The 18,806-nt window shown below is 48.5% G+C and overlaps 6 protein-coding genes across 6 annotated transcripts; 4 read left to right on the forward strand and 2 right to left on the reverse strand.

The window, feature by feature from the left end:
* The first annotated feature begins 159 nt into the window (after positions 1-159).
* Positions 160-3,259, forward strand: B0J16DRAFT_326338 (glycoside hydrolase superfamily). Its single transcript, XM_046125991.1, has 3 exons — positions 160-623; positions 684-1,776; positions 1,831-3,259. The coding sequence occupies exons 1-3, from the start codon at positions 570-572 to the stop codon at positions 3,186-3,188; spliced, it is 2,505 nt and encodes an 834-aa protein (XP_045988283.1). The 5' UTR covers positions 160-569; the 3' UTR covers positions 3,189-3,259.
* A 566-nt stretch (positions 3,260-3,825) lies between these two features.
* B0J16DRAFT_326341 (uncharacterized protein) lies at positions 3,826-6,134 on the forward strand. Its single transcript, XM_046125992.1, has 4 exons — positions 3,826-4,041; positions 4,099-4,397; positions 4,450-5,666; positions 5,720-6,134. The coding sequence occupies exons 1-4, from the start codon at positions 3,971-3,973 to the stop codon at positions 5,870-5,872; spliced, it is 1,740 nt and encodes a 579-aa protein (XP_045988284.1). The 5' UTR covers positions 3,826-3,970; the 3' UTR covers positions 5,873-6,134.
* A 5,165-nt stretch (positions 6,135-11,299) lies between these two features.
* Positions 11,300-13,439, forward strand: B0J16DRAFT_326346 (globin-like protein). The gene has a single exon (XM_046125993.1). The coding sequence runs from the start codon at positions 11,753-11,755 to the stop codon at positions 13,124-13,126; it is 1,374 nt and encodes a 457-aa protein (XP_045988285.1). The 5' UTR covers positions 11,300-11,752; the 3' UTR covers positions 13,127-13,439.
* Positions 13,440-13,450: 11 nt separating this feature from the next.
* B0J16DRAFT_3778 (uncharacterized protein) lies at positions 13,451-14,587 on the reverse strand. Its single transcript, XM_046130871.1, has 3 exons — positions 14,274-14,587; positions 14,028-14,124; positions 13,451-13,961 (listed from the first exon to the last, which is right to left on the reverse strand). The coding sequence occupies exons 1-3, from the start codon at positions 14,395-14,397 to the stop codon at positions 13,712-13,714; spliced, it is 471 nt and encodes a 156-aa protein (XP_045988286.1). The 5' UTR covers positions 14,398-14,587; the 3' UTR covers positions 13,451-13,711.
* A 755-nt stretch (positions 14,588-15,342) lies between these two features.
* Positions 15,343-17,065, forward strand: B0J16DRAFT_359346 (uncharacterized protein; the record flags this gene model as incomplete). The annotated part of the gene is made up of 4 exons (XM_046129649.1): positions 15,343-15,352; positions 15,403-15,897; positions 15,948-16,034; positions 16,090-17,065. The coding sequence occupies 4 exons, from the start codon at positions 15,343-15,345 to the stop codon at positions 17,031-17,033; spliced, it is 1,536 nt and encodes a 511-aa protein (XP_045988287.1). The 3' UTR covers positions 17,034-17,065.
* On the reverse strand, positions 17,066-18,114 carry B0J16DRAFT_365951 (putative glutathione S-transferase). The gene is made up of 4 exons (XM_046130065.1): positions 17,948-18,114; positions 17,850-17,896; positions 17,763-17,800; positions 17,066-17,714 (listed from the first exon to the last, which is right to left on the reverse strand). The coding sequence occupies exons 1-4, from the start codon at positions 18,024-18,026 to the stop codon at positions 17,153-17,155; spliced, it is 726 nt and encodes a 241-aa protein (XP_045988288.1). The 5' UTR covers positions 18,027-18,114; the 3' UTR covers positions 17,066-17,152.
* Between the last annotated feature and the right edge of the window lie 692 nt (positions 18,115-18,806).

The raw sequence follows: 18,806 nt of genomic DNA on the forward strand, positions 1-18,806 counted from the left end.
CCGGACGGGGGTTCTCCACCTGTCCACTTGTCATTCACTCACTGTATTTACCCGGCGAGTGTTGTAGATCTGACTCGTACTAGAATTTATATATAAACCATTATTTTATAAACAGTTATTTAATTCATAATAGTATCAAACTTTGAATTCTTGAAATCACACCAAAGACACGTACACAATCATGGCTGTCTTAAGACTTAGAGCAGCTTGAGACACCCAATGGCAAAGCTCCGTCGAAACATCGGAATAGCTTCGGGCCAGACTTGACTAGCATCGTTAAACTCACCACTAAGCCCCGTATCAATCAAGGAACCAGCGTCTTCGTGATCCAATAGCACAACACCGCATCCAAGACAGATGCATCTAAAGCGGGTACTCAATGGCACATGAGTACTATCTTCGGTTGAAATGCGGATGAGTCGGGTGAATTGAATTCATCGAGGTATGGCTGGGGAACTCGTCATGGGCTTGAGGGGTTGTGCAGTTGTCTATTAAAGAAGCTCATCCTCCTCATTCCATCATGGCTGTTTCTCTCTTCTCTATAGTCAATTGGCTTCATCTCTATCAACATGTCTTCTGTTGATATCCAGTCCATCCTCTCTTCCCTCACTCTTGAGGAGAAGGTATGTCTCACTTATACGCCGTCATTGTCCTTCTCAGTCAACTAACCAATTGAACTATAGATTTCACTTCTCGCCGGAAAGGACCTCTGGGAAACCATTCCTATCCCTTCAAAGGGTGTCCCCAACGTCAAGACTTCGGATGGTCCTAATGGCGCTCGAGGAGCTGCTTTCGCTGACGGCACAAGCGCTGCTTGCTTCCCTGCCGCATGTCTAATGGCGTCCACCTTCGATGTCGACCTGGCCAAGAGGATCGGTACTGCTCTTGCCGAAGAGACTCATTCCAAGGGTGCTCGATGTCTTCTTGCTCCCACTATGTGTCTACACCGTCATCCTCTGGGCGGTCGTAACTTCGAGTCATTCTCAGAGGATCCTTTTCTGACTGGCAAGATGGCCGCCAGAGTTGTTCAGGGTCTCCAGGATCAGGGTGTTTCGGCTACCATCAAGCACTTCGCTGCAAACGAACAGGAGACTGAGCGTCTGACTGTTGACGAGACCATTAGCGAGAGAGCCCTTCGGGAACTCTACCTCCGTCCCTTTGAGATCGCTGTCAAGGAAGCCAACCCTTGGGCCATCATGACTTCTTACAACATGGTCAACGGACACCATGCAGACTCCAACGAATTCTTGCTAAAGAAGGTTCTCCGTGGCGATTGGGGATGGGACGGTCTTGTTATGAGTGATTGGGGCGGTGTTAACTCTACTGCCGAATCGCTCGAGGCTGGTCTGGATCTTGAGATGCCCGGTCCTACCCGCTGGAGGAGCACCGAGGCCGTTATCGCTGCCATCAAGGCTGGTAAGACTTCTGAAGAGACCATCAATGAGCGTGCGACTCGTGTACTCAAGTTCCTCGAGCGCCTCAACTGCTTCAAGGATCCCAGCATCCCTGACGAGAGAGCTATCAACAACCCCAAGCACCAGGCTCTAATCCGAGAGGCTGGATCCAAGGGCATGGTTCTTCTGAAGAACAAGGACGATATTCTTCCTCTGTCGAAGGATAAGGTTAAGGGCAAGAAGATTGCTCTTCTTGGCCATGCCAAGATTGGCATGGCCCATGGTGGTGGTAGTGCCTCTGTCAATGCCCATTATAAGGTTACTCCTTGGGATGCTCTTCACGAGGCTCTCGGTGACAGTGTTGAGTTTTCTTATGCCAAGGGTAAGTCATTCGGAAACCGAGCACTTTGAGATCCAATTGCTAACAGTCTGACAGGAGCTCACACTTTCCGCATGCTTCCCCCAATCGCTGATAATGTCGTCGATTTGGACGGTAACCCTGGTTTCACCTTCAAGATCTTCGAGCCCGGCAACCCCAACCCTATTGAGGTTCGATCTGGACATGCCAACTCTGAAGTGTCTCTTCTGAGCGGCTTCGGCTTTAGCGACAAGGACGTGACCCTCGAGGGTACCTTTACTGCTCAGGAGACCGCCAAGTACTACTTCACTGTTTCCGGACTGGGTCCCAGCAAGCTTCTTATCGACGACAAGGTCGTGTTCGAGCAGAAGGAGAGCTGCAGTGATGCGATGGGTTTCCTTTTCGGTGGTGTCAACCCTCCTGAGTTCATGGTCTCACTAGAGGCAGGACGCAAGTACAAGCTAGCCATGTACACATCGCCTCCTGCACCACAGGCAGGAAAGGATCTCGGTATCTTGGAGGGACGATGCGGTCTTCGAGTAGGATACATGTCCGAGGCTGAGCACGACCGCGACCTCCTCTCAGAGGCTGTTGATGTTGCCAAGGGTGCCGATTACGCTATCGTCTTCACTGGCCACGAGCCTTTCTGGGAGACTGAGGGTCAGGACCAGGTTAGCTTTAACCTACCCAAGGACGGCAGCCAGGATCGTCTTATTTCCAAGGTTGCCGCGGTGAACCCTAACACCATCGTCGTCAACTCTACCGGTGTTGCCATTGCCATGCCCTGGTTAGACGACATCCAGGGTCTTGTCCAGTCTTGGTTCGCTGGCCAAGAGTGTGGTAATTCGATCGCGGATGTGCTCACTGGTGCCCAAACTCCTGAAGGTCATCTGACCTGCACGTTCCCCAAGAGAATCGAAGACTGTCCCGCCCACGGCAACTTCCCTGGCGAGCATGTCGACGGCAGGCTGAAGGTCACTTACTCAGAGGGTGTCTTTGTCGGCTACCGTTACTTCGACTGTCTCTCCGCGGACAAGGTCAACTTCCCCTTCGGCTTCGGTCTCTCATACACCACATTCGATTACTCCGATCTACAAGTCAAGGAGTCAGGCGACGACTACGTTGCCAGCGTAAAAGTCTCCAACACAGGCAAGGTCGTGGGCGCTGTCGCCGTCCAAGTCTACGTCGGCGCTGCTCAGACCCAAAAGGGAGATCCCCTGAAGCAACTGGCTGCCTTTGCCAAGGTTACACTAAAGCCTGGAGAGACCACAAAGGTGGATGTGCCTGTCCGTACCCGCGACTTTGCCTTCTTTGATGAGTCGGCGCAGAAGTGGGTGGTTAAGGGCGGAGAGTATAAGTTTATGATTGGAAGATCGGCTGGTGACATTGCTTTGGAGTCGTCAGTTACTGTTGATGACAAGTCTTTCAAGCCTTAAGTACAGTTTGTTGTTAAAAGTATGCATAGCGTTGTCAAATTCATTCAATCGAGTGTCACCCTTTCGGAGTTGTTTAAACAATCATTTGTGACTGTGAAGTAAAGGTCGTGCCATGACCTGATGTGATAATGATGCCACCAGTGCAGCCAGTGCGTGTACAGACTAACCGGGCATATACATGGTTTCCTAATAACTCCTTCTAACGGTGTTTCTATCTCGTTGACGTCTATTAATAATCGGTATAAAGTGGGGCTTTGAAACTACGTTACAAGTATAGTTGCCTTTCTTCACTATCATGGTGTTGAACTAGCAAATCGTCTACAATGTTGCCTATCACATCCGCAATTTATCATAAACTGTGCCTACTAAGTATTTCATTTCTGAATATAAATGCCTTGAACAATTTTCACTATTATTATACTTATCGTGTAAGGCAACCACTTTGCTGATCAGCAAAGAACCTTCTGGATATATTATTTCCTTGTTGGTGTTACCCTGAAGGCTCAGCCCAACTTGACCTCAAGGGTCCTCCCAGCAGCTTTGACGCCTAGACGCCGCTGCGGGGCGAGGCTCTAGTGGTGTAAGCGAGCTCCATCCAATGGGAAGCTTCCTCCCATAGACTTGCATCGAATGAGCTAGAAGTCATCGCTGGCCCTCACTTCCCCACCAAAGATCGTCTGGGGCGACGCTCATATTTCATCGCAACTTTGACCTTGAATATCACCATCGCGACCCCCCAGAAACTGTAAACATAAATCAGATTCTGTCAATAATCATACAATATGGCTTCCGCGGACGAGCTTAAGGCTCTGGGTAACAAGGCTATCGCCGAAAAGAACTTTGACGAGGCTGTGTAGGCTACTACTATCCTTGAATGGGACGACACAAGAGGTTGCTAACTGCGGGACAGCGCCAAGTTCACCGAGGCTATCGAGATTCAGCCCGAAAACCACATTCTATACAGCAACCGATCTGCTGCCTACGCTTCCAAGAAGGATTGGGAACATGCTCTGCAGGATGCTGAGAAGACCACTCAGATCAAGCCTGACTGGGCTAAGGGTTGGGGACGCAAGGGTGCTGCCCTCCACGGACAGGGCGACCTTTTGGGTGCCAACGATGCGTACGAGGAGGGATTGAAGCTTGATGCGAACAACGCCCAGCTCAAGAGTGGTCTGGCATCAGTTAAGAAGGCCATGGACGCCGAAGTTGGTAAGTGGTATATCCCAACACACGAAGACTCATTGTTCTAACCAGCATACAGGCGGAGGTCAAGACCCCGGCGCCGGCCTCGGTCAAATGTTCAACGATCCTCAGCTGATGCAGAAGCTGGCTTCCAACCCCAAGACCAGCAGCTTCCTCTCCGACCCCTCATTCATGGCCAAGCTACAATCGATTCAGCAAAACCCGAGCAACGCTGCCGAGATGTTCAGCGATCCTCGCCTTCTGACTGTCATGGGAGTTTTGATGGGTGTCGATCTGGAGATGCGCGAGCGGGACGTTGACCCCAACGCTCAGGACTCTCAAGATTCTCCTATGCCCGATGCGCCACCAGCCCCCAAGCAGCAGCCCGCGCCCAAGAAGGCCCCCACGCCCGAGCCTGAGCCCGAGGATGAAGAGGCTCTCGAGAAGAAGAAAAAGAAGGAGGAGGCCGACAAGTTGAAGGCACAGGGCACCGAGAACTACAAGAAGCGCAACTTCGACGAGGCCATCGAGCTCTACACCAAGGCTTGGGACACCTACAAGGATATCACCTACCTGAACAACCTGGGAGCTGCTTACTTCGAGAAGGGCGACTACGACAAGGCCATCGAGGCTTGCACCAAGGCCGTTGAGGAGGGACGTGAGATTTACGCCGACTTCAAGCTCATCGCCAAGAGTTATGCCCGTATTGGTACATCTTATGAGCGCAAGGGAGAGTTGGAGAAGGCTGTCGAGAACTACAACCGATCTCTTACTGAGCACCGAACCCCTGATGTTCTCAACAAGCTCCGTGCTGCTGAGCGTGCTAAGACTGAGGCTGGCAAGAAGGCCTACGTTGACCCTGCCAAGGCCGAGGAGGCTCGTGAGGAGGGTAACAAGAAGTTCAAGGAGATGGACTTCCCTGGTGCTGTCGCCGCCTACACTGAGATGACCAAGCGAGCTCCCGATGACCCTCGAGGTTACAGCAACCGTGCTGCGGCTTTCGTCAAGCTTTTCGAGTTCCCCAGCGCTCTCGAGGACTGCGACACGGCCATCAAGAAGGACCCTACCTTCATCCGAGCTTACATCCGCAAGGCTCAGGCCTACTTCGGTATGCGCAAGTACTCTGACTGTGTCGATGCCTGCACAGAGGCCCAGCAAATCGACCAGGAGCACCACAACGGTGCCAACGCTCGCGAGATCGAGCAGCAGCAACAGAAAGCTTTCTCGGCCATGTACTCTGCCCGTGATAACGAGACGGAAGAGCAGACCCGAGAGCGTCTGCAGAAGGATCCCGAGGTAAGAACATTCATAACTGAAATACTATTGAAACGGTTGACTAACTTTGGTAGATCATGGGACTCATGCAGGACCCCGTCATGCAGTCCATCCTTCAGCAGGCTCAGTCAGACCCTCAGGCTCTTCACGAGCACATGAGAAACCCTGGCGTGAAGTCCAAGATCCAGAAGCTGATCGCTGCTGGTGTCATTCGCGTGGGCAGGTAAACAAAAAATATAGGCGGAAATCAATGATAGGTTCCAACGACGAAAGTTCGCCTGTTCAAACAAGGCATTGCCTCCCCATGGTCTTTGACAAGGCCGCGAGGAGGCGGGGACTCGGAGCGTGTGTGATTATGAATTGACCAAGGACTTTTTTGACTTGTACATAATAATGTGGCGTGCCGGTATCTTGGCTGGTATTGGTAGTCCTAATGAGAAATGAAACTTGAAGTAAACTGACATGTTCTTTCCGAACTATCATTTGTGAGAGATGGCGTATCAATTTACGAAGTAAAATGCGATAGGCTATTGATCTGCCTCGACTCTCGGTTAATGACATGGCTGGTCGTCGGAGTCGCAACACCGTTGACCGGAAACATCGCTCCCGAAGTATTGTATTCATTTGCCGTTATTCATAGCCGATAGGATTTAAGTTCAATTTTCTGCTTTTTCGTACCAGGCTGAAGTTTTGTAGAAGGATCAGCGCCACACCGTTTATTGTTTGATAGTGTCTAGTTGTCCTCCACCAACAGCCCTCCATGACTCGAGCCAGCTGAATAAGAGGATGCTGTCCAACATACAACTACAACATGTAACGTGGAGACCATTAACACGTGGAGGACACGAGGATATGCAAGGGAGGAATGAAACGTGGAAGATGAGGTATGATCGTCGTGAGCAAACTCAAAAAGAGGTGTTTCATAAGCATTGAGGGTGCGGGAGAGACGTCCCCGAGACCATTCATAAAACTAGAGGCTGTTGAAAGAAGCAAATACAACACTAACATTGCATAATGAGACATGGTGAAGAAGAGTAACGGCCGCCACAACGCAGGATAGATTGGAAGTCGCGTGAGGATACATCCATGCCTGATACAAGGCATCGTTTTGAGGCTGGGATGTAAGCCAAGAACAAGAAACAAACATTTATAGAGTATAAGGCCAGGATATGTCTGAGTATGAGTGAGAAGGTTCGTCGATGGACAGGGTGAGCCTTGGAAGGGTTTCTATGATCTACGTTGTCTCCACGATGCTAAGACATCTGCCTGTCTCTTGCTCATTGTTCTCTGGGCTAGAAGACATTCATGGGAACTTGCAGACGAATCGAAATATTGAATTTAACTTGATAGTATATGCTTTATATGAAACTAGGGGAGCTCTTCCATCCATCCGTAAAAGCAATACTTTATAAGTGACGCTATCACAAAACGACATGTCTTATACCAAGAGCTTATTTCGTCTTTTATTAGCCACCCTCTCCTGAAGCCGAGAAAAAACCATTGAGATTCAACAATACTTTCTTTTTTTTCTTGTAAGTCGTTTTAATAATACGCCACGTTTTGTAATCATTATTTCCTTGTTTCCCGTCTGCATGGCACTAAGGAACCTGAGCTACTGCGGCCGAGAAATGACGACCGAACCCGACCCGTGGTTTACTGTCGTTTTCTCTCTTTTCGTTCTTTGCTGGTTCAGTATTGTGAGCTTGAAGGGGCAAAGCCAAGAGAGATAATGGTTAAGGCTGGCCTGGTGCATGAAGAAGAGTGAAAGTAAATTTTGTGGAGAGAATACCGTGGTCTCGTCTATTCGGTCGACACCAAGATTCGGATGTGTACGTATCTACTCAAAGAGGGCTGAGACAAATGGGTCAAAGGGTACGGATAGTCTGCTCCTAGTTCCGGGCATCGTCGATTTACAACAACGGGTTGGGCTTTCAGGAGAAGCACAATGTGATACGTACTCAAGCGATGAGCTGCTGGGTCTTGTACGCGAGTGTAACTATGCCCTGAGATCAACGTGAAAGAGCGAGATCATGCAGAAGCGAAGAATCTAGTATTGTGATAAGTCGCAACTGAAAAAAGAGCTGATTATTGCATGTACGTCCAGGAACAACCGGTACAAAATACAACGGTGAGAAAAAGTAAAAATCATAAGAGAACGAATCAAACCTGGAGCAAGAATTAATGGTGCTGCCACTTGGTTAGGTTTGCTTCAATATGATATGATTTGAAAAGACATCATTGGTGAGGGGAAAGTTTGCTTCGACATCTCAACGGCTACTATTCCCACCTTAGCTTGTTTGCTAACTGAGTCTACAACTGAACTGACGTCCTTTCACATGAGGAGGCTCTTCTTGTCTTTGTCCTTGTTCGGCTGTGCAAAAGTTTGTGGCAGCAGGGGTTCGTCACTTGCAAGGGTTCTACACACCCCGGACGCCGCCGTCGTACGGTATATACCCCAGCCCAGGGTATATCACAAATGCGAGCCGGTAAGGGGATCCGCAGGGTGCCGAGTTTCGCTGCGATTAAGGTCCGAATCTATTGTATCTTCCACATTCATTGTAACTCGACCGTTGAAGAAACTCCGGTTGACGAGAGATAGACTTTTTATAACTACGGGGAAGGTTACATGATAAGGCGTTGCGTATGGGACCCTATTGTCACTGTTGATGGACCAAGGGCAGCTCATGCCAAGACAAGGGAACGCCGATTGACCGTTGAAAGGATTTTCTCTCTTTCGTTTAATATCGCAGATCTAACTGGTTGGTTATAGAGTACTCGGATAGGAATACGATGGGTTGGGATGAGATTTTAATAAGCAAGTGATGGACGAACAGTAAATGACCTGTCATGATATTCCGTCAGCGGAAGCGTAACCGTCCATCTCGGTCATCTCGCTACGGTGCCGGTATTAGCGGGAGGAATAGCTTCGTGACTCGTGTGTGATAGTTAAGTTTGGCCTAGTTCATCAGGGCTGTGATATCAATCAAGTAATAGTCTAGATTAGGACGGTTCCTGGATCTTGGCTGTTGGGGTCTTGGTGATGCAGGTACAATAGTTATGCTATGTAATGTGATCCTTCAGCTTGGTCTAGATGCCATGTGTTTTCCAATCCTACGAGGGCAAGTGGAATTGTTAGTTATATCTGATATGACTGGACACACCTTTGATCATTTCTGTTCTTTACTTTACAGTTTCTATGAGATTTCCATCAGAGTCACAAATGCGTCATTGCTGTTACGGCCAGAGCCGATATGGCGTGTTACTGCAAGAGACCCAACCTACGTGCTAAACAAACCAACCAATTTGCAGGGGTCGGTCACTAACTAATGCCAGTCTAGAGAAAATCACCTTTTTTTAATGTCTCTTGGAGGACCCTGAACCAACCAGAGATGTGTTTACGCAAGTTACTTGTCTCATAATGGCAGTGAATTATCATTTGTATGTAAGTACTGGTGTATGATCCGACACTCCCGACTTTGGCCGACCTTTAGCTCTCCTGTCAAATAACGGATATTAATAAACAGAAAACGGACATAATTAATTTGAGCACGGTCCGGAGAATCTACAACGTTGAAACCGTCGGGAACTAGGAGTGGCTGATGCGGATCTTGACAAGTGAAAGCCCACTAAAGGCATTGAGCAGGATCGCAAACACGGACCTTTCTTGGGGACCTCTGCAGTAGATTAGATTAACAGCTGAAAGTGAAGAGCCTCGGATCCGTGTTTAAAGACTTTGTAGTCGGCGTTGACCGGAAGACTCATTTCTGCTTCGTCGCGTGGTTTCGGGTTGTTTCGCTCCCAGACACGAGACAATGGAAACTCCGCAATCGAACATTTCAGGCCGTCTTCTGGAAGCATAAGCATGAGGTAGGGAACCATGTCTTGTCATGATATCGAATCCTGCACCAATAGAACTGGCGTTGTCTAAACCCGAATTCCAACAACTCTTGACAACTCAAACTTTGTATGTTTCTGCTTATGGTCATGAATCTGCTGATCTATCGAGATCTCTTCAATGGCGGACGCCCAAATGTTCAACCTCGGTCTTTGTTTCCTGCTGTCATGAGCATTGTAGTGTAATTTACCCCAACGCTAATTAGAGGCTGTATAAATGATCGCGTGAGGTACGGATACAGCACCCACCAACCCAGACCCTGAACCTAGATCTTTGGTAACCAACTACAATCATTAACGAAGCCTCTCGCGCTCGCCCTGATCAGCCAGTTGTCAACAATTCCGAAGTCGAGGGATCCCTCCTCAGATAACCCTACCTTTTGTTTGCAGGACTCACATCTCTGCCAGCCATGGACCAGGGATCAAGCCACCTTCTGCAGTCGTGCCACCCATCATGTGCAGTTTCACAGTGGCTGTTTGAAAAGACTCGGTCCAGGTACCGACGCGCTGGCAGTTGAGCTTGAGAGGAATGTGGGAGACAAGGAGCTAGATCTTGCAAGGGTCTAGTTTGAGAAGCCTATTATTTGGGTTTGTAGGCGCCATGATGCTATTCCCGAGGACGATGCTAACCAACAGCGCTTATTGGACTTAGCTGTTAGTTATGCATGAGGTACTCTGTAGACGATGTCATATTTGTTTTATATCTGCAGAATTACTTTTCCAAAGTTTTGGATATACCTACCAGACTACCTACTATATCTGCTAATAGGTGCAGCACAATTGCAAAGGTACATACATACATGACCTGTCGTATTTTGTGCTTTTTCTTTCTGTTACAGTACATTGTCCAAATGGGTTGAAAACGCTGTAATAGGCCTGTTTGCTCCTTTCTGCAGATATTTTTGCTTGTTTGTGTGATATCAGCTTCCTGTTTGCTTTTATCTGCTGTTCTGTTTGGCTGGGTTAACTACATTGTCTAGAATGTGCGCCTCATGTAGTTCTGGACCTTCTTCGCCTTTTGTTGGTTCATCACCTCTCACGTTCCATTCCTCCTCAAACATGGTTGCCATGCGTTAATGATGCATATCTTTTCTCGCGTGGCTAACCACATGGCTACGACTATAGCTATCCTGTTATGGTATACTAGTTGATCCTTCAACACAATGCAGAGTGATGTTCAAGCTGGGCCGGCGCTACGGAGACGGAAACGGGAGGCGACTTCGGAACTAAATTAGTTCCACGAGGAGCCGACCGAGTTTTATTGTTTTCTTATTTCGTTGTCTAGTAATTCTTGAGTCAAGTTAGTTCTAGTTGCTGTCTTTACTGACTTGGTAGGTCGAGGCCTAGCCAGGCTAGATTGAGTGCTCGATATTGCCACATGCTATATCCGTAGATGTTGAGTTATTGAAACATAAGTAAAAATCAGTAAAGAAGAGTTACTTGTGATTTAGTTACTGAATCCACATCAGCCTCGATCCTCGCTTCATTGAACCTCGGACGATTAAAGACCGTCATGTAATGCCAAGACCCCAGCTCTTATTCTTCACATTCGGCGCCCGGAGGCCGTAATAAGGAGAGTACCGCACTGAGCTAAAGCGGGAGCTGGCGGACCTCCACTAGACGTACAGGGCTCTCGACCCCACTAACAGCCTTCAACTTCAACTAAACGTTAGCGGTTTAGCTTAGCACCAACAGGACCTCATCCCAGCTTCTTCATCGTACGACTTCCTGAGCTTGCACCTCAACCTAGATCCATACCATACACCCCAGAGACAGAGGGTGTATGTCAAGCCACGAGGAATAGACGGCTTGTGGAGAAAACTTCAAAGTTTTCTCACTCTCTTTGCTTTTTTATCGCAATGTGATAATCTCTGCTCATTACCATGGGCGTGTCATCCAGGGGTATGGATAGCCATAGCCATCCATGGATGGATGTTGACTCCATCCGATACCCTCACCTCAGCCCATGACCCAGACTGAGAAGCGGAAGCATGAAGATATAATATCTGGGGACAACCCTCGTAAACTCTGGTTTCCACTGATGGACTTTGCTTCATTATTCTGATTCATTCCTTCCTTTGTTCTGCTACTCAATCTTGACATATACAGCAGTAACCCTCGACATCTCGCGAATCTCTTCAAGGAGATCCTCATCTACTACTTAACTGTAGTAACACACTTTACTACCCTCTAGTTCAACAAATACCATCACAATGGCTCTGTCATATCAACAGACCAAGCTCATCCGGGGCACCATCCCCGCCCTGACTGACCACGGAGAGCGCATCACAACCATCTTCTACCGCAACATGCTTCGTGATCACCCTGAGCTCAACGACTACTTCAACACAGTCAACCAGGCAAACGGTCGCCAGCCTCGTGCCCTCACTGCCGTCATTCTCAGCTATGCCAACAACATCAACCACATCACAGAGCTCATCCCCAAGATGGAGCGCATGTGCCACAAGCACTGCTCCTTGGGTATCAAGCCAGAGCACTATGCCATCGTCGAGAAGTATCTCATTGCTGCCTTCGCAGAGGTCCTTGGTCCCGTTATGACTCCCCAGATCAGAGAGGCTTGGACAAAGGCCTACTGGATGCTGGCAAAGATGCTCATCGGTCGTGAGGCTCAGCTCTACCGTGACTTTGGTAAGTGGCAGGGCTACCGCAAGTTCCGCATCGAGAAGAAGATTGAAGAGTCAGATGATATTTACTCTTTCTATCTTGTTCCCGTTGACGGTAAGCGTCTTCCTCCCTTCCAGCCTGGTCAATACGTCTCTGTTCAGATCCCCATTGCCGACAAGGGGTACGTCCAGTCCCGCCAATATTCCTTGAGCGAGGCTCCTCGACCAGACTATTACCGTGTTACTGTCAAGAGAGATGAGGGTATTCACATGACCCGCAGCGGCCGTTATCTTGGTGGCGATGCTCTTAACCCCGGTGTCGTTTCCAATCTTCTTATCGACATGAAGGACGAGGGCGACGTCGTTGAGCTGACTCACCCAGCCGGTGAGTTCTACCTCGACATGTCCAACACCTCCAACGTCCCCATCGTCCTCATCTCAGCCGGAGTGGGTGTCACGCCCATGATGTCCATCCTCAACACCGTCTCCGAACGCCAACCTAACCGACCCGTCTCCTGGATTCACGGCTCTCGACAATCCGTTCCCTTCTACGACCAAGTCCGCCGCATTTCCCGCAACCATCCCAACTTTCGCACCAATATCTTCAAGACTCACCTCGCCGAATCCGACGTCTACGGTGTCACCTACGACCACGATTTCCGCATGGATCTGGCAAAGGTCGCCAAGGAAGATCTCTACCTATGCCACAGTTCTACCGAATACTACATCTGCGGTCCTGAGCAGTTCATGCTTGAGATGGCTGAGTACCTCAAGGTCCAGAAGGTCGATGCAAGCCGCATGCACTTTGAACTCTTCAGCACTGGTGACATGGAGTTCAAGGTTGACAATCTGAGCATTGCTTCTGCCTCCAAGTGCCCTTCAGTCGCTAGCACTGAGCAAAGATGTCCCAGCTCGGGAGCCATCTCCGCCAATGGGGCTACCTGCCCATTCTCGGCAGTCTAAAAACAAGGACAAGGCTATTCATGACGGAACTTCTAGTGATCAGGCATACGATCACAAGGAATGACGAGGCGTTACGGGGCATGGCATATTCGTTTCAGGTCGTTATTGTATCTCGTTAAAAGATTCTTTTGATGATGATTTACATCTATTTTCTACGTTGAACCCTTATCTAATACGTTTTATGGTGCCTGTATGAGAGGGAGGCAACAGTGCGTTTAAATGAATGATTGGGAAGGAAAAGTATGGGCTGGTCTTGGGATAGAATAGAAGAAACGAAAGAGAATTGAACGGCATCTTATTATTTCCATGACACAGACAGAATATGGGATGTATTGCAAGTAATCGATGTACAGTAATTCGAAAGTGACTGACTATCCGTATGTGCCGGTAGCGAGTACACAACCCCGTATTCGCCTAAAGGAGAAACCAGGGGAAATGCTACCCTTCCTCCCATCCCAGCATCAAAGCAGCGAAAGTTGGTAAAGTTTGAATAAAACAAGATCCGGAACAAACAAAGGAAAGCTCTGCGCTCCCTAGTAGGAGATAGGGGACCAAGGAAAGATACATCAGACACCGACGTTGCTTTCAGTTACCGGGATGCTCATAGCCGTGGACCTTCTTCCAATGTTTAAGCAGATTATCCCTCCGCGTAAACTCGGAACTACACCCTTCAAGACTACAGGGTATATCTTCATCCATGATCCCGTTGCTGATTGCGTAGACCTTGTGCGAAACCCGGTAGTGACGATCCATGTCGCGCTGCTCTGCCTTTGCGACGTTGCAGTTAGGATCGGCTTTGCACTTGACGGGTTTGTTGTGTTTCTTCATATGTTTGCTGTCGCATCACCTTGTCAGCTCTGAAACACTCGTTGCTTTCGGTTAGGAGTTTAACTTTACTGACTTGAAGTCTCGATTTCCTGGAAAGGAGCGGTCACATTCTGAGCAGTAGTATTGGCTGGAGGGTTGCGTAGTAGAAGACGAGGCTTCTGGTTCGGTTGCTGTTTGTACGTGTTAGTGTATACTGGCCACTGAGTAGCAGGGACATTGTATTCGAATGCTTTGGAAGCCAAAATAATGTAACCTAGATGCTTGTCTGACGGGCATAAAGGGTCCGGGGTATTTTGTCTCTCAAACTCTCGGAACATACCATAGACGGTAGTTTGGTAGGCAGAACTGGGAATACTCTGTGATGCGTAGCCAAAGCCCGAGTTGAGTAAGACCTCATTGGGATTGACTGTCGCAGGTTGTTGCTGTATCATGTAATATGCCATTTGGCTTGTGTCCTGACTCTCTAGCGCACTTAAGCCGTGGATAGAGAGTTGTGAATCGGTACTCTATTGGACCTGATTTGGACCAGCGGAGGCGTAGACCTGGGTTTCAGAGTATTCAGGGTACTGGGCTTCAGTTGTGAGGTTTGGGTCGATGGGTATGTCTTCCTGTTGAGTTCTGCTGGAGCGGCTGTGCCTGTGAGGACGATCGCTTCGTCGCGACATACCTGACGGCTTGGAACTGTTGATGTGGTCGGGTCTGTAAGGATGCAGATATTAAGAAACAGGCCCAAGGATGACAGTGGCAGGTAACTAATGAAGATGTCAATGAGGTGTTTCTTCGTATCATGAGTAGACATATATATATATATACCCTTCGAAGCTGCTCTATCGACCATCATCGTTTGGGAGGCCCACCGGAGGCCGACTGCATCTTCCCGTAACAATGTGCATCTTCTCAACTGAGTCAACCCGGGCCACTGCGAGTAACCAATATTCGAAGATTGTAGAAGTATTTCGAAGGCCAAGTTGGAAGAATATTCGCAAAGTTGGAACCCTCAACGGCGGATTGATGCATGAGGCAACTCGCAATATCACGACTCTGCCTCACTGTGCGGCCCAGGCGGACGTCGAATCCGGTAAGATAGGCCAATTTGATTCGAAATTTACTGCGAAAAGATGGATGAAATGAGGCAGTTGGATCTGTGGGAGGCCGGCCTGTTGGTAGTCCAAATCACCCCGCATGATGTGATAAGCCTCCCAAGCCGGCCCCCAGCATTGGCCTCGGCCATGACAAGGCAGAAATTACAAGTTGATCGCAAATGTGTAAAAAGTCGGGCCAACATTGAATCTATTTAAGACTTACAGGTGCACCTGCCAAAGTCAATTGCTCTCTAGACTTCTTCCCATCCAGCTCTCTAGCTCCCTCATTTCATAGCGACTATAACGATGGCGTCGAGTAAGTCAACATCTTCACATTAAGTCGCATTTGCTAAAGAGGTGCATCAGATAACTTTGCACCGCTCAGGGGGAAACAGAAGCGTCGTCTCTACGAACCTGTGATCCTATACAAAGCTCTCAACGAAATCACCCATGAGCAGGGCGCTCTCAAGCAAGTAGAAGTCCTCAACAACCCCGTTACAGAAGAGCAAAAGTACCACATATTCCTCCACAGTCTCGCAAGTGTTTGCGACAAAGTAAAGCGAGGTAAAACTGTGACTTCAGTTGCGATTATTGACGGGGAAGAGAAGTTCACGTACGTCTTTGCCTGTAATCAGGTATTCGACAGTGACTTGGAGGACACCAGAGACTTTCTCACTACTTTATTAAGGACATTGTCGGATTTCAATTCACTTCCGAGTAAGTTACAGAAGCCTAAACGGGATGAGATCTTCGAGATGATACTGGGATTCAACACTCCCAGAATTCGCTGCTACCTGGAAGCACTGAGAAAGAACATTGCCCAATGTTTGCTATATTGTCAGCAAGCAGCAGGCAAAACAGGTAATGATGGAATTAACCACTCATATCGAGGTTCAATGCTAACTGTATAGATCACGAAGTTAGCAGGGGGTTGGAGACCTTGGGTGGTGCTATCGAACAAACCGCCTTCGAGGAACCGGACGATGGCCTGAAATTATGTAAGTACTGCAAATTAAACACAAACACGACTCTAGCTAACAATCTTTTGAATAGATCTGCCATCTTTCAACAATGTTCTTCAAGCTCTAAGGTCTTGTTTGACACCACGAGCCACAAATTACATACAGAACAATGCCAAGGCAGGCCGGTTCAGAGACGGCAGAAGCTTTGAGTGCTGGTCAGAGCTACGACACACCATCTCACGCCTTAAAGGCTACGAAAAGATTGTACAACATTTCATCAACTCGGAAAAGATTTGGCCAGAGCTCTTTCAAGAGTTTGTTGTCGTCCCTATTGAGTCAACCAAACCGGAATCAAACCCTCTAGGACGGAAGAGTGAGAGTGCTGAGGCCATTATTGGCCGAATGTGCAGCGATCCTGCTTCAAAAGAAAGATATCTTAACCATGCTAGAAGCTTGGAATGGGTGCACTTGGATGATCGGGTTAAGAACCAGTGCACTAGACCCAGTTTCAAGCCGTACGTGCACGCAGAGATCCTGATTCTCGAATGGGTAATGGCTCGGTCAAACGTGATATTCTTTCAAGATTGGAGGTACATAGGTAGCAGCAAAGGCGCCTGCCAGCTCTGTCGCTACTACTTTGACGCCACAGGCCAACATGGTAACATCAAAACGAGGCCGAGTCATGGCAATCTCTACGTCAACTGGCGCTTCCCAGATATACCAGAGCTCGAAGGGCCTTTCGGGAGAACAAGACGGCAAACGATTCTTAACTCTATGATGACCAAGATCCGCGAGGACGCTTTCAGAATCTTGGTCGAGAAGAGCTCCAAAGGCAAGAGGCACGATTCGAGCACCCACCCTCTTACGTCAGTATTGTATGCAAGTACTGATGTTCGGACTGATGGGGGCACTCGCGATCTACCTGATATCGATGAGTTGGGTGAGAGCTTTGCTAAGGGGCTCAGTCTGAAGCCGATGGTTAATAGCGTGGGATCTGATACGGATGATGAGGATGGGGGAATATTGCTTGGATGAAGCAGACATGCAAGGACAAGTTGGCGAAGGGGTGTATATGGAATCTCTTTATCGTTGTATTATTTTCAGTTTCTATGGGAGTCCTTAACGTTTATTCTTGTGTCAAGTCCGCCCCTCGTTTAGTGGTCGTTTCTCTTGTGCCAAGGGGCAGTAGCCTCAAGGAGGTCCTTGTGAAGCTGAGCGTCACCGCTGATCTTGTACACCTCATCAATGACCTGGTTACGCTGCATAAAGATGAGGAAACCACCCCAAACGAAATCAGCATAGCTGGGAGTCTTTCCTAGGAAGAAAGGACCCTCGGAGTTCTCCTTGAGGAGAGCCTCAACCTCATGTACATGGGGCTTAGCATTATCCCAAGCTGACTGGCCACCCTCCTTCTGGTAAAGCTCGTCAAGAGGCTGTCCAGCCATCTTGGCTCGTGTCTCGTACCAGTAAGGCTGGCTCTTCTCGTCCAGGATACGTCCAGGCACGTGGGTGAAGTAGACGGGTCGGAGAGCGCCCATGATCTTGGGCATGATGGCGAACAGCTTGGGAAGAACGGGCGAGTCTTTGTGGACAGATGGTTCGGGGTAGTCCTTCTCAATTCGCTCGAGGATCTTGTCTGAGTCCATGATGTAAGTTCCGTCGGGGAACTTGACGGTTGGGATAGTCCATGTTCCTGTTGCTGGGTTGGCAGGAACGCTGTAATTTGTGAGTCATGGGTGCATGATGGGCGAGAGGATAACCTACTGAGGCTCAAGAGTGGCCTTGATGTCGGGGTACTCGAGCTGATGATTGATCAGTAAAACACTCCTCCATATTGGACAATTAACATACCCATTCAGTCTTGTAGTCAATGCCCTTGAAGTTCAAGAGGAATCGAGCTATTGCATGATGAGTGGTGATATCATGGAGGGGCAGTTAGAGTAACTCACTCTTCCATGGGTTAAGAGACCAAGCACCGTTAGGCTCACGGCTTGGAAGATCGAAGAGGACGAGCTGCTCAGAAGACATTTTGAACAATTGCTTGCTATATGAAGTAATGCCGGAAGTTGAAGAATTGGAGGGGAGCTTGTTGAGCTCCAGAAGCTCATGATCTGAGGGAGGGGCAATAGTGGGGAGCTGTCATGGATGGAGACATTGACTGCCGAGGTCACTATCAAATCGGACGAATCAAGGTCAATTGGGTCTTTTTGACACATTCATGTACAGTATCTTGATAGTATTTTTGTCTAGAAAGGAGATTGTATGTTTGAGCTGATGCTACTCTGAAGGGCTTGTATTGCTGCTTGCTGGGCAATCCATCTTCTGTCCCAATCGCACCTAATCTTCAGAGTGGAAGGTTACAATTTACACCTGAGAAGGCAAAGGACAACGGTTTCCTTTCATTATAATTTCGGATCCTTTTTCGTATAGGTATATTTCCTTAGATTGAACTGCCGAAACCAACTTCCTATCTGATCAATGTGTGCTGTTGGTGTAAGCCGGCAGGTGTAAAGGACTACAAGTACCTTTGTACCCTTGTAGGTGAAGTTCCTTCCAAAGTTGACGCCCATCAGACCGACACCGGATACTAATCGGAGACTTTTATCTTAACGGAAATATACAACCAGAAACCCACTTCAGGAAACACTTCAAACCAGCTGGGATCTGCCTGCGATAAGTCCAACATGACGCTAGGCGTTACCAGTCTCACACCCTCAGTGCTGCTACCTTTCCCCACCCAATAGCAGTTCCTCGAGGGCAACTCTGAATGTTGTCAAACAACAAGAAACTTACAATCCTCAAGCTACC

The sequence above is a fragment of the Fusarium flagelliforme genome (assembly GCF_020744385.1).
Source record: "Fusarium flagelliforme strain FIESC 12 MPI-CAGE-AA-0113 chromosome Unknown B0J16scaffold_1, whole genome shotgun sequence".
NCBI lineage: Eukaryota > Fungi > Ascomycota > Sordariomycetes > Hypocreales > Nectriaceae > Fusarium > Fusarium flagelliforme.

Coding starts and splice junctions, on each gene's coding strand:
- B0J16DRAFT_3778 (XM_046130871.1), bottom strand. CDS start 14,397: ATGGCATATTACATGATACAGCAACAACCTGCGACAGTCAATCCCAAT. Junction 14,125..14,273: donor CTACCAAACTACCGTCTATG/GTATGTTCCGAG, acceptor ACGTACAAACAG/CAACCGAACCAGAAGCCTCG. Junction 13,962..14,027: donor CCAGGAAATCGAGACTTCAA/GTCAGTAAAGTT, acceptor GTGATGCGACAG/CAAACATATGAAGAAACACA.
- B0J16DRAFT_326341 (XM_046125992.1), top strand. CDS start 3,971: ATGGCTTCCGCGGACGAGCTTAAGGCTCTGGGTAACAAGGCTATCGCC. Junction 4,398..4,449: donor GGCCATGGACGCCGAAGTTG/GTAAGTGGTATA, acceptor ACCAGCATACAG/GCGGAGGTCAAGACCCCGGC. Junction 5,667..5,719: donor GTCTGCAGAAGGATCCCGAG/GTAAGAACATTC, acceptor TAACTTTGGTAG/ATCATGGGACTCATGCAGGA.
- B0J16DRAFT_326338 (XM_046125991.1), top strand. CDS start 570: ATGTCTTCTGTTGATATCCAGTCCATCCTCTCTTCCCTCACTCTTGAG. Junction 624..683: donor CCCTCACTCTTGAGGAGAAG/GTATGTCTCACT, acceptor ATTGAACTATAG/ATTTCACTTCTCGCCGGAAA. Junction 1,777..1,830: donor TGAGTTTTCTTATGCCAAGG/GTAAGTCATTCG, acceptor ACAGTCTGACAG/GAGCTCACACTTTCCGCATG.
- B0J16DRAFT_326346 (XM_046125993.1), top strand. CDS start 11,753: ATGGCTCTGTCATATCAACAGACCAAGCTCATCCGGGGCACCATCCCC.
- B0J16DRAFT_365951 (XM_046130065.1), bottom strand. CDS start 18,026: ATGTCTTCTGAGCAGCTCGTCCTCTTCGATCTTCCAAGCCGTGAGCCT. Junction 17,897..17,947: donor GTCTCTTAACCCATGGAAGA/GTGAGTTACTCT, acceptor ATCATGCAATAG/CTCGATTCCTCTTGAACTTC. Junction 17,715..17,762: donor AAGGCCACTCTTGAGCCTCA/GTAGGTTATCCT, acceptor CACAAATTACAG/CGTTCCTGCCAACCCAGCAA.